At 38.3% G+C, this 15,315-nt stretch overlaps 1 protein-coding gene across 1 annotated transcript in view; it reads right to left on the bottom strand.

Moving 5' to 3' along the window:
• The window catches only part of UIMC1 (ubiquitin interaction motif containing 1), a 151,370-nt gene that overhangs the window by 113,838 nt on the left and 22,217 nt on the right, over window positions 1–15,315 (bottom strand). The window contains exon 2 of the mRNA XM_008576034.1: window positions 14,041–14,195. Coding sequence (XP_008574256.1) covers window positions 14,041–14,187 — 147 coding nt within the window. The 5' untranslated portion in view covers window positions 14,188–14,195. The remainder of the gene's footprint in view (window positions 1–14,040; window positions 14,196–15,315) is intronic.

The following is a 15,315-nucleotide window of genomic DNA, read 5'->3' as shown; positions in this document are numbered from 1 at the left end:
AACAGGATTGCACCCCTCAGTGTCGCGCCCGGACCGGGACCGGCAACGGGATCGCAACCCTCGGTGTTGCTCCCGCGCCTCGCTCAGCCAGTGAGCGGGAACCGGTCTGTATGTGGGATCCGAACCCTCGGACGGGAGCGCCGCCGCGCTTCCCAAGCGGCGCACTATCCAGTGCGCCACCGGGCCGGCCCAAACCTTTCTATATACTGTTTTGTTTTGGCTTTAGTTTGGTTTATAACTGTTTTAACATATCTGTGTGTATGTGTATATATGTAACATTTTTACTTTTGTTACTATTAAGATGGATTATCCAAGTGCTACTATTGACAGGTTATTTTGGTTTTTTTCTTTACACTTCTACACCTTTAAAAAGAACTATTTAGACAGAAATCCTAACTAAAAATTGGACTATGAGGAAAATTTTAGAAAATACCCAATATAGTTATGAAAAGATGTTCAATCTTGCTGATTATTAAAAATAATATATAATTTTTTTATCAAATTGGGAAAAATCAAAAAAAGTGGTAATAATCTTGGCAAGGGAACAAGAAAACTAGTGCACTGCTGAAAACAATATAAATGACAGCAGATTGTTAAGGTTCTTATGGAGTACACCATGTTAAAATTTTCAACTGATTTTCTAGGGATTATAGAGTCAAAGATTTTTCCACAAATAAGGGTAAAAACCTAAAATTTCAATTCTCAAAAGAAAGTTGCAGTAACTTAGGTGAAATGTAGAGACCAAAAAGGAAGGCAAAGAAGCCAGTTCAGATTCTGTTGCAAAAACCCAAATAACAGATGATCAGGAGTCGCACCTAAAGGAACTAGAAAAACAACAGACCAAAGCCAAAATAGGCAAAAAGAAATAATTAATAAAGCTCAGAGTAGAAATAATTGAAGTAGAAACCAAAAAAAACTGAAAAGATCAATGAAACAAAGAGTTGGCTCTTCAAAAAGATAAATTGATAAAACTTTAGCCAGACTAACAAGAAAAAGAAGAAATACTCAAAATCAGAAATGAAAAAGAAGACATTACAACAAATGCCACAAATACAAAGGATGATAAGAAAGCAGCAGCAGCCAGTGGAACTGCGTGGCTGGATGCGGCCCCTCACCCCACGACCTTGGACCCAGGCGGGGAGAGTGCCAGGCCACGCCCCCACACCCTGAACCAGCACCACCCAGGTGAGCCCACCTCAGACCCAACAGGGAGCACCAGCCAACAGGTCCAACCCACCAAGTTTGGCCCAGCAGAACTGCAAGGCACAAGGGGCTCATTCCACAACCACAGAGTCTCGAACAGAGTCTCAAGGTGGTTTAACATGACCATCACCACACCCACTGTCAAGCAAAGACAATTCACCCCCCACAGTAGCAACCAGGGCCACTTCACAGCAAACCTTAGCATAATAGAAGAAGCAAACCCTCTACTAAATGACCAAGCGTCAGCAGAAAAATACTAGAAGTACAAATAATCCAGAAGAAATGACACCTGCAAAAGAACACATTAATGCTCCAAAGTCAGACTCCAGAGAACAAGGAATCCTTGAAATGTCTGAAAAAGAATTTTGAGCAATGATCTTAAGAAAACTTGAAGAGATAAAGGAAGACTCAACTAGAGAACACAATGAAACAAGAAAAAATACCCAGAATATGAAGGAAGAAATCTACAAAGAGATTAATACCTTAAAAAAGAGTGTAGTAGAACTTCTAGAAATGAAAGACTCACTCGGCGAAATAAAAAACACAACTGAGAGCTTGAGCAGCAGGGTAGAGCAAGAAGAAAGAATTTCAGAGCTTGAAGATGGTCTTTTTGAAATAACTCAGGCAGACAAAAAGGAAAAAAGAGTTAAAAATAATGAGAAAAATCTAAGAGAGATAGAAGACAACCTCAAGCGCGCTAACATCCAAATTGTGGGTATTCCTGAAGGGGAGGAGAAAGGAAAAGGTATTGAAAACCTACTCAAGGAAATAGTAACAGAAAACTTCCCAGGTGTAGGGGCAGGATACAGACCTTCAGATCCAAGAAGCTCAAAGGTCCCCAAACAAATTCAACCCCCAAAGATCCTCCCCAAGACATATTATAGTTAAATTCGCAAAGCTCAAAGACAAAGATAATTCTACAAGGAGCAAGAGAAAAGCGTCAGGTCACTTATAGGGGAAACCCCCATCAAACTAACAGCAGATTTCTCAACTGAAACCCTGTAGGTCAGAAGAAAGTGGAATGATATATGCAAAATAATAAAAGAAAAAACCTGCCAGCCAAGAATTCTTTACCCAGCAAGGCTCTCCCTCAGATAAGAGGGAGAAATAGTGTATTTCGCAGACAAACAAGAGTTGTCAGAGTTCACCACTACATGACCAGCACTGCAAGAAATTCTCAAGGGAGTCATTCATATGGAATCTGAATAATGGAGACCACTATCACAAATACACAAGAAAGAGCAAAACTCACAGTTAAAACAAAGATGCCAGCAAGAAAGAAAAAGCTAAATCATTCCACCTTAAATTTCCAAATAACACTGAAGAAAAGAAATAAAAGGGGAAATAATGATCAAAAGATATTTAAACCATCTAAACAAGAAGCAATTAAATGACAGGAATTAAGCAACACTTGTCAATAACTACTCTAAATGTGAATGGACTAAATTCCCCATTCAAAAGACACAGACTAACTGACTGGGTTAAAAAGCTAGACCCAAGTACATGCTGTCTTCAAGAGACCCACCTCACCTGTAGAGACACATAGACTAAAAGTGAAGGGATAGAAAAAGATATACCATGCAAATGGAAACCAAAAATGAGCAGGAGTAGCTATTCTTATATCAGACAAAATAGACTTTAAACCAAAAAACATTAAAAAGACAAAGAAGGCCACTATATAATGATAAAGGGAACTATCCACCTAGAAGACATAAAAATCATAAACATATATGCACCCAATACCGGAGCACCCATATATATTAAGCAAACACTCTTAGACCTAAAGAAGGAGATAGGACCTAATACATTAATAGTGGGTGACCTAAACACCCCTCTCTCAGTATGGGACAGGACTTCCAGGCAACAAGTCAACAAAGACACACAGGATTTAATCTATACTCTAGACCAACTGGACTTGGCAGATATATACAGAACATCTCACCCAACAGCTAAAGAATACACCTTTTTCTCATCAGCACACAGTACATTCTCCAGGACAGACCACATGTCAGGTCACAAATCTAGTCTCAGCGAATTTTTAAAAACTGAAATTATTCCAATTACTTTTTCAGACAACAATGGAATAAAACCGGAAATAAACAATAAGCAAAATGCTGGAAGCTATACAAATACATGGAAAATAAATAATAGGCTCCTGAATGATCTATGGGTCCAAGAAGAAATTAAACAGGAAATCAAGAAATTCCTAGAAACTAATGAAAATAAAGATACATCATACCAAAACCTGTGCGATACTGCAAAAGAAGTACTAAGAGGCAGATTTATTGCAGTAAATGCTTATATCCAAAAAAATGGAAAGACTTCAAATAAACAACCTACCACTATGCCTCAAAGAACTTGAAAAAAAACAACAATCCAAACCTAAAGGCAGTAGACAGAAAGAAATAATATCAGAGCAGAACTAAATGAAAAAGAGACCCAAAAAACAATAGAAAAGATCAACAAAACTAAAAGTTGGTTTTTCAAGAAGATAAACAAAATAGACACACCATTAGCTAGATTAACAAAATAAAGGAGAAGACCCAAATAACAAAAATTAGAAATGAAAAGGGAGACATTACAACTGATACCACAGAAATACAAAGAATCATTAGGGACTATTATAAACAACAGTATGACAAAAAATTTGAAAATCTGGAAGATACGGATAAGTTTCTAGACACACATAAATTACCAAGACTGAACCAAGAAGAGATAGAAAACCTGAACAGCGTAATAACAAGCAAGGAGATTGAAGTGGTAATTAGCAATCTTCCAACAAAAAAAAGTCCAGGTCTGGATGGCTTTACAGCTGAATTCTATCAAACTTTTAAAGAGAAGTTAATAACAATTCTTCTCAAACTATTACAAACAATTGAAACAGATGCTACTCTCCCAAACTCATTCTATAAGGCCAACATAACTCTAATACCAAAACCAGATAAAGACACAACAAAAAAAGAAAATTATAGGCCAATATCCTTGATGAACCTAGATGGTAAAACCCTCAACAAAATATTAGCAATCAAAATACAGCAACATATTAAAAAAATTATACACTATGATCAAGTGGGATTCATCCCAGGGATGCAAGGATGGTTTAACATACGAAAGTCAATAAATGTGATACATCACATCAACAAACTGAAAGACAAGAACCATATGATTATCTCAATAGATGCTGAAAAAGCATTTGACAAAATTCAACATCCCTTCATGATAAAGACTCTCAACAAATTGGGTATAGAAGGAAAATACCTTAACACAATAAAGGCCATTTATGACAAGCCCACCGCCATTATCATTCTAAATGTGGAAAAACTGAAGGCCTTCCCTTTAAGGACAGGAACAAGACAAGGATGTCCACTCTCACCACTTCTATTCAATAGAGTACTGGAGGTACTAGCTAGAGCTATCGGGCAAGAGAAAGAAATAAAGGGAATCCAGATTGGAAAAGATGAAGTCAAACTTTCTCTATTTGCAGATGACATGATACTATATATAGAAAAACCTAAAGACTCTATCAAAAACTCCTAGAGCTGGTTAATAACTTCAGTAACATTGCAGGATACAAAATAAATGCCCCCAAATCAGCAGCATTTATATACTCAAATAATGAATTAACCGAAAGAGAAACAAAGAAAGTAAGCCCATTTACAACTGTCGCAAAAAAAATGATACCTAGGGATCGATTTAACCAAGGAGGTGAAAGATCTCTACAATAAGAACTATAAACCACTTCTGAAAGAAATTAAAGAAGACACAAAAAGATGGAAAGATATTCCACGCTCTTGGATTGGAAGAATTAACACTGTGAAAATGTCTATACTACCCAAAGCGATCTACAGATTCAATGCAATCTCCATCAAAATACCAATGACATTCTTCACAGAAATGGAAAAAACAATCTTACCTTTCATATGGAACAACAAAAGATCCTGAATAGCCAAAGCAATCCCAAGCAAAAAAAAACAAAGCCGGAGGCATAACTGCCTGACTTCAAATTATACTACAAAGCTGTTGTAACCAAAACAGCATAGTACTGGTATAAAAATAGACATTCAGACCAGTGGAGTGGAACAGAGATCACAGAAATCACTCCTCAGGCTCATAGCCATCTGATATTAGACAAAGGCAACAAAAATCTTCATTGGGGAAAAGATTGCCTCTTCAACAAGTGGTGCTGGGAAAACTGGATATCCATATGCAGAAGAATGAAACTAGATATGAATCTTTCACCACACACTAAAATCAACTCAAAATGGATTAAATACCCAGGTATAAGACCTGAAACTGTAACATTACTAAGGGAAAACATAGGTGAAACACTTCAGCAGTTAGGTCAAGGCACAGGCTTTATGAACATGAGCCCGAAAGCACAAGTGGCAAAAGAAAAAATAAACAAATGGGACTATATCAAACTAAAAAGTTTCTGCACAGCAAAGAAACAATCAACACAGTGAAAAGACAACCTACAGAGTGGGAGAAAGTTTTTGCTAACTACGCATCCAACAAGAGATTAATATCCAGAATATACACAGAACTCAAGCAATTATACAGTAAAAAAAAAAAAAAAAAAAAAATGACCCAATTAAAAAATGGGCAAAGGAGCTGAACAGACATTTTTCAAAGAAAAACATACAAATGGCCAACAGATACATGAAAAAATGCTCACCATCACTAGTCATCAGGGAAATGCAAATTAAAACCACATTGAGATACCACCTCACTCCAGTCAGATTGGCTATAATCAAAAAGACAGTGAATAACAAATGCTGGCAAGGGTAGGGAGAGAAAGGAACACTACCACAATGTTGGTGGGACTGTAAATTAGTACAACCACTATGGAAAATAATATGGAGCTTTCTCAAACAATTACAGATAGGTCTTCCATATGATGCAGCAATCCCTCTTCTGGGTATATATCCAGAGGAATGGAAATCATCATGTAGAAGACATACCTCCACTCCCATGTTTATCACAGCTCTGTTTACAATAGCCAAGATATGGAACCAACCTAAAAATCCATCAATGGATGACTGGATAAGGAAACTGTGGTATATATATACACTATGGAATACTACTCTGCCATAAAAAAGAAGGAAATATTCCCATTTGCAACAACATGGATGAACCTGGAGAAGCTTACTTTTGCAACAACATGGATGAACCTGGAGAAACTTACTTTGAGTGAAACAAGCAAAGCACAGAGGGATAAATACTGCATGTGCTCACTCATATGTGGAATATAAGAAAGAAGGAAGGAAAGATGACAGTAGTGCCATGGTCTAACAGAGGGAGGGAACATTTCTAGGCCCACAAATTGGAGTGGGGGGGGTTAGGGGATAATTGGATGTGGATAGGGGTACAAAAGTAATTTCCGGTAATGGGTATGCCCCCAGTATGAATCTGGCCCTCACATCATGGGCAGGAGGGGTGACAATTAGCTTTGTATCTCATGAATATTCTTAACAAATAAATAAATCTTTAAAAAAGAAAGGATGATAAGAGACTATTTATGAACAACTATATGCCAGCAAATTTGATAACACAAAGATAAAGATAAATTCCCAGACAAATATAATCTACCAAATTTAAATTTTGAAAAAATAGAAAATTGGAACAGACCAATAACAAATAAGGAAATTGAGTCAGTACTACAAAGTCTCCCATTAAAGAAAAGCCCAGACCTGATGGCTTTACTGTTGAATTCTACCAAACATTTAAAGAACTAATACCAATTCTCTTCTGTCAGGCCTTAAAAACTAACACCACCTTAAGTGACATTACAAGCGGCGCCATTATGGGCCCACAAGGGCGTATTAACGTGGCAGCCTAAGATGGCGCCGGGAGGAAGTAGGGTGGGAGTGTCTGCGGGAACCTTGCCTTAGCCCTTATTGGCCAAATATGCGCTTCCACGCTCTTGAACACTGTGTGATTGCAATAGCTAGGCATTGAGACAGGATGCATGCTCCCGTAACCTTTAAGCTGAATGGAGGACGTAAAAACCTCCCTTCCCCATTTGCCTTTAAAAGCAAGTGCTTGTGTGATAATAAACGGAACTGCTCGACAGAACCCCCGCCGCATCTGAGTNCAAGTGCTTGTGTGATAATAAACAGAACTGCTCGACAGAACCCCCGCCGCGTCTGAGTGTCCTTTAACAGGCTGGTTGGGGCTGGCAGCTGTGCTAACCTTGCTTCACGGCTCTCTTCCCCCATCTCCTTCCAACGGGAACGGGAGGGAAAGAGGAATCCGGGCAATTCACTCGCCCACCAAAAGGGACACCTAGGGAGAGACTGATAATGAGGCTAGGGCTGTTAGGGTTGGCCGGCGGCGGACCCGACACTCTTCAAATTATTTCAGAAAATAGAGGAGGGAACACTTCCCAACTCATTTTATGAGGACAGCATTACTCTGATTCCAAAATCTGACAAAGATACAATAAAAAAAAAGAAATTATAGGCCAATATCCCTGATGAACATAGTGAGAAAATTCTCTACAAAATACTAGCAAACAGAATCCAACATTATATTAATTGGGATTTATCTCAGAGTTGCATGGATGGTTTAACATATGCAAATCAATAAATGTGACACACCACATTAACAGAAAGACAAAAACCATATGGTCACTTCAACTGACGCAGAAAAAGCATTTAACAAAATTTAATGCTCCTTCTTAATGAAAAAAAAACTCTTAATAAACTAGGGATAGAAGGTATGTACCTCAGTACAACAAAGGCCATATATGGTAAACCCACAGTTTAATGTCATACTGAATAAGGGAAAGCTGGAAAGTTTTTCCTCTTAGATCAGGAACAAAACAAGGATGCCCATTTTCACCACTTCTATTCAACACAGTACTAGAAGTCCTAGCCAGAGCAATTAGACAAGGGAAAGAAATAAAAGGCATATAAATTGGAAAGGAGGAAGTCAAACTGCCCCTGTTTGCAGATAATATGATCTTATATATAGAAACCCTAAAGACTCCACAAAAACTGTTAGAACCAATAAACAAATTTAGTAAGTTACAGAATACAAAATCAATGTACAAAAGTCAGTAGCATTTCTACATACTAATAGCCAAGTATCTGAAAAAGAAATCAAGAAAACAATTCCTTTTACAATACCTACAAAAAAATAAGATACCTAGGAATAAACTTAACTGAGGAGGTAAAAGACCTTTACAATGAAACCTATAAAACTTTGAAGAAGGAAATTCAGAAAGATAGGAATAAATGGAAAGATATTCCATGTTCATGGATTGGAAGAATTAATATTGTTAATATTAATATGGCCATTCTACCCAAAATTCTACCCGAAGCGATCTACAGATTTAATACAATTTCTATCAGAATATCAATGACATTCTTCACAGAAATAGAAAAAACAACCCCAAAATTCACATGAAACCAAAAAAGACCCCAAATAGCCAAAACAATCCTGAGAAAAACAGTTGGAGGCATCATTATGCTCCCTGACTTCAAGTTATACTACAAAGCTATAATAACCAAAACTGCATGGTACTGGCATAAAAACAGACACACAGACTAATGGAACAGAATAGAGAGCCCAGAAATAAATTAACACACCTACAGCCAACTGATCTTTGACAAAGGTGCCAAGAATACATATTGGGGAAAAGATAGTCTCTTCAATAAATAGCACTGGGAAAACTGGATATCCACATGCGGTCACTTCAACTGACGCAGAAAAAGCATTTAACAAAATTTAATGCTCCTTCTTAATGAAAAAAAAACTCTTAATAAACTAGGGATAGAAGGTATGTACCTCAGTACAACAAAGGCCATATATGGTAAACCCACAGTTTAATGTCATACTGAATAAGGGAAAGCTGGAAAGTTTTTCCTCTTAGATCAGGAACAAAACAAGGATGCCCATTTTCACCACTTCTATTCAACACAGTACTAGAAGTCCTAGCCAGAGCAATTAGACAAGGGAAAGAAATAAAAGGCATATAAATTGGAAAGGAGGAAGTCAAACTGCCCCTGTTTGCAGATAATATGATCTTATATATAGAAACCCTAAAGACTCCACAAAAACTGTTAGAACCAATAAACAAATTTAGTAAGTTACAGAATACAAAATCAATGTACAAAAGTCAGTAGCATTTCTACATACTAATAGCCAAGTATCTGAAAAAGAAATCAAGAAAACAATTCCTTTTACAATACCTACAAAAAAATAAGATACCTAGGAATAAACTTAACTGAGGAGGTAAAAGACCTTTACAATGAAACCTATAAAACTTTGAAGAAGGAAATTCAGAAAGATAGGAATAAATGGAAAGATATTCCATGTTCATGGATTGGAAGAATTAATATTGTTAATATTAATATGGCCATTCTACCCAAAATTCTACCCGAAGCGATCTACAGATTTAATACAATTTCTATCAGAATATCAATGACATTCTTCACAGAAATAGAAAAAACAACCCCAAAATTCACATGAAACCAAAAAAGACCCCAAATAGCCAAAACAATCCTGAGAAAAACAGTTGGAGGCATCATTATGCTCCCTGACTTCAAGTTATACTACAAAGCTATAATAACCAAAACTGCATGGTACTGGCCTAAAAACAGACACACAGACTAATGGAACAGAATAGAGAACCCAGAAATAAATTAACACACCTACAGCCAACTGATCTTTGACAAAGGTGCCAAGAATACATATTGGGGAAAAGATAGTCTCTTCAATAAATAGCACTGGGAAAACTGGATATCCACATGCAGAAAAAATGAGACCAAACCCTACCTCACACCATAGATTAAAGATTTAAATGTAAAACCCGAAACTATGAAATTGCTAGAAGAAAACAGGGGAAATGATGCACAGCATGGGGCTGGGCAAGGATTTTTTAAATAAAACTTCAAAAGCACAAGCAACAAAAGCAAACACAGACAAGTAGGATTACGTCAAACTAAAAAGCTTCTGCTCATCAAAGGAAACTGTTAACAGAGTGAAGAGACAACCCACAAGATGGGAGAAAATATTTGCAAACTATACATCTGAAAAGGGGTTAATATCAAGAATATACAAGGAACTTAACAGAAAAAAAAAAAAAAACCAATTGAGCAAAGGGCAAAGAATCTTAATAGACAATTCTCAAAAGAAGACACACAAATGGCCAACAAACATATGAAAAAAAGCTCAACATCACTAATCATCAGGGAAATGCAAATCAAAACAACAATGAGATACCTCCTCACTCCAGTTATAATAGTTATTATCAAAAAGACAAAAGAGGGACTTTTGGTCAAGATGACAGAATAGATAGATGGTCCCCAGCACCACTCTCTCCCACAAATCAACCAATTTACTACTATTAAAAAGCAACAACAGCCAAGCTGGGGCCGCTACAGCTCAGGCAAGAAGAGAGACCTACGGAGTACATGAAGGTGGGAAAAGCCACAATGAGAGAAAGAAAAAACCTCTCCAACTGTTTCAAATCCCAGCCACTCCCAGGTTGGAGCTACTGAGCACACAGAGCAGAAGCTGGCAAAAAGCCACAGCTGTGCCCTTCAGATGAAGTTGCTTGGAGGCAGCAGGGGAGAAGAGGGCCCTGGTGGCCCCAGGCCAGCAATACCACTAATAGGGTTCCCATGGGCCCACATAGGATCAAGGAGCCACAACAACTGAAAAAAAGGAGCCACTCAGAGGCCAGGGAGTCATTGCAAGGGACCAGAGCACGGCCCATCCCATGGGAAGTGTTTGGAGCATGGGCGGTGGGGGAGATGGGCCTACCAGGGGAACACTGGGGCACAGTGAGGACAGCTGATCTGCACCCCAATCAGCATAGGACCACTCAGAGGAGACTGGTCAGGAATAAAGAATTACATGGGATGCAGTTTGATGAAAAGACTCAGGCCCAGACCAGAGTTTCTACACAACCCAGGGGCACCGGATTTCACTAGACCCAGAAGTACCTATAAAGTCAACCATTAAAACCTGAGCTACACAAAAAGCCTTCCCTAGGGAATCAGCCACAAAGCAGCAATTTAGCTCAACCACAGAGCTCAAGTAGTGGTCCCTACAGAAGGTCCCCCAGTTTAGAAGTAAGCAAAGGACAACAAATTAGTTCCTGTGCGGAGTTTAAGTGATGGGAACAGCAAATAATCTAACACAGAACTGAAAGAAAAGACAAAGTACCCACAACTAGAGGCAAAGTTTGATATTAACTAGTAAAGGTCTCATTTCACCAAAGAACACCTTTAACACCTAGAAGGAATGGAAGTCCTCTGGGCTATCAAGTCAGGAAGTGAGGAGGGCGGGGGCCTCAGCCATGCCCCCCAACACCTGCAACCAGTCCCAAGGATGGGGGCCGAGGGCCTTGGCCGCACACCCCCAACAAGTGCAACTACCCCAGAGACAACCACCAAGCCACCACAGGAAGTGCCCCGGCCTCTCCCGAGCCAGGGCGGTACAAGCTGCCGGCCTCAGCCATGCCCCGCTGACACATGCAACCAGCCCAGCGATGACCACCAAGCTGCAGCAAGAAGGGCCCCAGGTTCCCGAGGTGGGGTGGTAGGAGGTGGGGGATTTTGCCAAACCCCCTGGACATCTGCACCCAGACCGGCAATGACCAAGCCACCACTGGAAGCCCCCCGGTCTCCCCTGTGGGAATGTTGGGGGTGCCACAGGCCTCAATCCCACCCCTCCTCCCTCCTCCTTCTTCCATCACATTTCCTTCCACTTTCCCCTCTCCCTCTCCCTACCAAATGCTCTGCAACAACAGCATAGAATGTAAAAAAAAAAAAAAAATACTGATTAAAAAAAAAAAGAAAAAAACCCAAGAAGACAAAAGAAAGCAAGTACTGGTGAGGATGTGGAGAAAAGAGAACACTTGCACACTGTTGGTGGGAGTGTAAACTAGTACAGCCATTATGGAAAACAGTGTGGAGGTTCTTCAAAAAAAATTTTTTTTTTTTTTGTCTTTTTTCGTGTCTGGCAACGGATCGCAACCCTCAGTGTCGCGCCCGTACCGGACTGGGACCAGCAACGGGATCGCAAGCCTCGGTGCTGCGCCCGCACCTCACTCAGCCAGTGAGCGGGAACCGGTCTGTATGTGGGATCCGAACCCTCGGCGGGAGCGCCGCCGCACTCCCAAGCGGCGCACTGTAGCAGTGCGCCACCGGGCCGGCCCAGTTCTTCAAAAATTTAAAAACAGAACTACCATTTGATCCAGCAATCCCACTACTGGGTACATACCCAAAGAAAATGAAGTCAGTATGTCGAAGAGACATCTGCACTCCCATGTTTTTTGCAGCACAATTTGCAACAGTCAAGAGATGGAATCAACCTAAGTATCCAACAACAGATGAATGGATTTTTTAAATGTGGTATATATACATAATGGAATACTATTCAGCCATTAAAAAAAAAAAGGAAATCCTGTCATTTGTGACAACTTGGATGGACTTGTAGAACATTATGTTAATTGAAGGAAAACAACCACAGAAAGATAAATACCATATGATTTCACTCATTTGTAGAATCTAAAAAAAAAAAAGTTGGTATTATAGAGGCAGAGAGTAGAACAGTGGTTACCACAGACTGGGGATTTGGGGAGGGAAAACAGGAAGAGGTTGGCCAACAGGTAAAAATTCAAATAGGAGGAATAAGTTCTGATGTTCTATTGCACAGTAGGGTGACTATGGTTAATATTTAAGTTTTATATATTACATTGATAGCTAGAGGAATGCCTTTTGAATGTTTCCGACATAAATAGTAAATACATAAAGTGACTGATACATTAACTATCATAACCCAATTATTATGCAACATATATATGTATCAAAACATCAGATTGTACCCTATATGTTTAATTACAATGTATCAATTAAAAAAATTGTTTTTAATTTTGGAAGATATTTTAACTTTATGACAGTTTATTATAAATTAACGTTCAGAAACTGCTTGAGCCAACTCAAAATAAAAACAAGCCAATTTTCAGGCTAAAAAACACAAAAACAAAAACAGGTGATCAGGAAAAGAAATGGAAATGGAAAGGACAATAGATCTGAGTATCATTCAAGATGTAAAAACTAAAGCTTGAGGTGATTAGGCATAAATGATGAAAAGAGGAAAGAGTTAAAGATAATCCTGAGCTTTACAGCATGAGGCAAATGAATGGTTCTACCATTAAATGAGATAAAAAATACAGAAGGAAATTTGGAGGAAAAACAATGACTTAGTTCACTGCCTACTGGATGTGACCTATAGGCAGGAGGAAAACTCCAATAAACAAACAGAAACAATAGGGAACAAAGAAGAGAGATTAAGATCTACGGAAGCTCTGCCCAATAAAGCTTTCCACAATGATGGAAATGTTCTATAGCTGTGCTGTCTAACACAACACATTAGCCTCATGTGACTTTGATCACTTGAATGTGACTAGTGCAATAGAGGAACTGATTTTTATTTTTAATTAATTTTAATTTAATAGCTACAGGTGGCTAGTTACTACTATATTGGACATAACACATCTAGAAATTTAGGAGCATTCACATTTTCCTTCTCTCACTTTCCAGACACATGAAATTTAAGATTTACATTTGATTTAGATGACTCAAATAGTTTTAAAATATTACCCTGAGTTAATATATTACAAAACTGAAGAACTATGATCCATCCTCAGTCAAAAAGCATGATTACTTCCTTTTAAGTAATTCTTAATTCCATTTGTAAACCAAAATGAAACAGTAAAAACTGCATGGTTTTGGCAAGATGACATTAAGACACAGTCACAAAACAAACACCATCCATGGGTAAAGAAGTCTAGTTTGAGAGCTCCACTATTCGAATACTGACCTCTCCATCACTATCAGATATCACAATGAATGCATCCTCAAGTTTACGTTTCCTCTTCACACTGACAGAACTGGTAGTTTCCGCATCCTTCTTCTCCTGGTTCTGAGATTCAGAGGTTTCTTTTACTTTTTTCTTTTTCCGTGGCATCCTTTTGTCTGAAATACAAGGAAAACTACTCAAAGTATAAGTTTTCTGGAAGCTATTCAAATTGGCCATAATGTAAAAGAAAAAGATATTCACCTAACAAAAGTAAAACAGGATTTCTGAACTTTTCCACTACTCAATAAAAATCGTATTTTTTTTCTATAGAGGAAAAATATATATAAATACATAAATCTTATATCCATGGTAAAATTTCAATAGCAGTAATACAAAAATTTATCCTAGTTCCTTACACATTAAGTTAGAGAACTGGTTTTCTTTACCCCATATTATAATTTACCTAAAAGACTTTTTTAAAATACCAATGTCTCAATCTGATAAAGGGCATCTACAAAAAAACCCACAGCTAATAAGTAAATATCATATTTAAAGGTAAAAGATTGAATGCTTTCTCCTTAAGACAAGGAGCAAGACAGGAAGACCTGTTTTCATCACTGAGCATTACACTGGAGATTCTAGGCAGGTCAATTATGCAAGAAAAAATAAAAGACACAAGAGGGCTGGCCAATTAGCTCCTTTAGGAGAATATGGTGCTGGCAACACCAAGGTCATGGGTTCAGATCACCTTAGTGGCCAACCACCACAAAAAAAAAAAAAAAAGAAAGAAAGAAAAGACATTAAAATTGGAAAGGAAAAAGTAAAACTATCACCATTTACAGATGTCTTGATTTTAAAAAGACACCAAAAAATCCACTAAAAAACTATTATAACTAACAAACAAGTTCATCGAGGTTGCAGGATACAGGGTCAGTATACAAAAACCAATTGCATTGCTACATATACTAGTAATAAACACTCCAAAAATGAAATTTCAAAACTTCCATTTCTAATAGCATTGAAAACTTAAAAATCCTCAGGAATAAAATTAACAAAGGAAGTACAAGACATGGAACTGAAAACTCAATATAATGTTGAAAGAAATTTAGGGAAGGGCTGGCCGGTTAGCTTCCTCAGTGCATGGTGCTGATAAAGCCAAGGTCAAGGGTTAGGATACCCTTACTGGCCAGCTGAGGAAAGGGAAAAGGAAAAAGGAAAGGAAAAGAAAAGAAAGGAGGGCCGGCCCGGTGGCGCACTGCTACAGTGTGCCGCTTGGGAGCGCGGTGGCGCTCCCGG

Source organism: Galeopterus variegatus, unplaced genomic scaffold (assembly GCF_000696425.1).
Source record: "Galeopterus variegatus unplaced genomic scaffold, G_variegatus-3.0.2 Scaffold1275, whole genome shotgun sequence".
Taxonomy (NCBI): Eukaryota; Metazoa; Chordata; class Mammalia; order Dermoptera; family Cynocephalidae; genus Galeopterus; species Galeopterus variegatus.
Note: the sequence above shows the minus strand (reverse complement) of the source record. Positions and strands in the feature narration are given on the sequence as shown.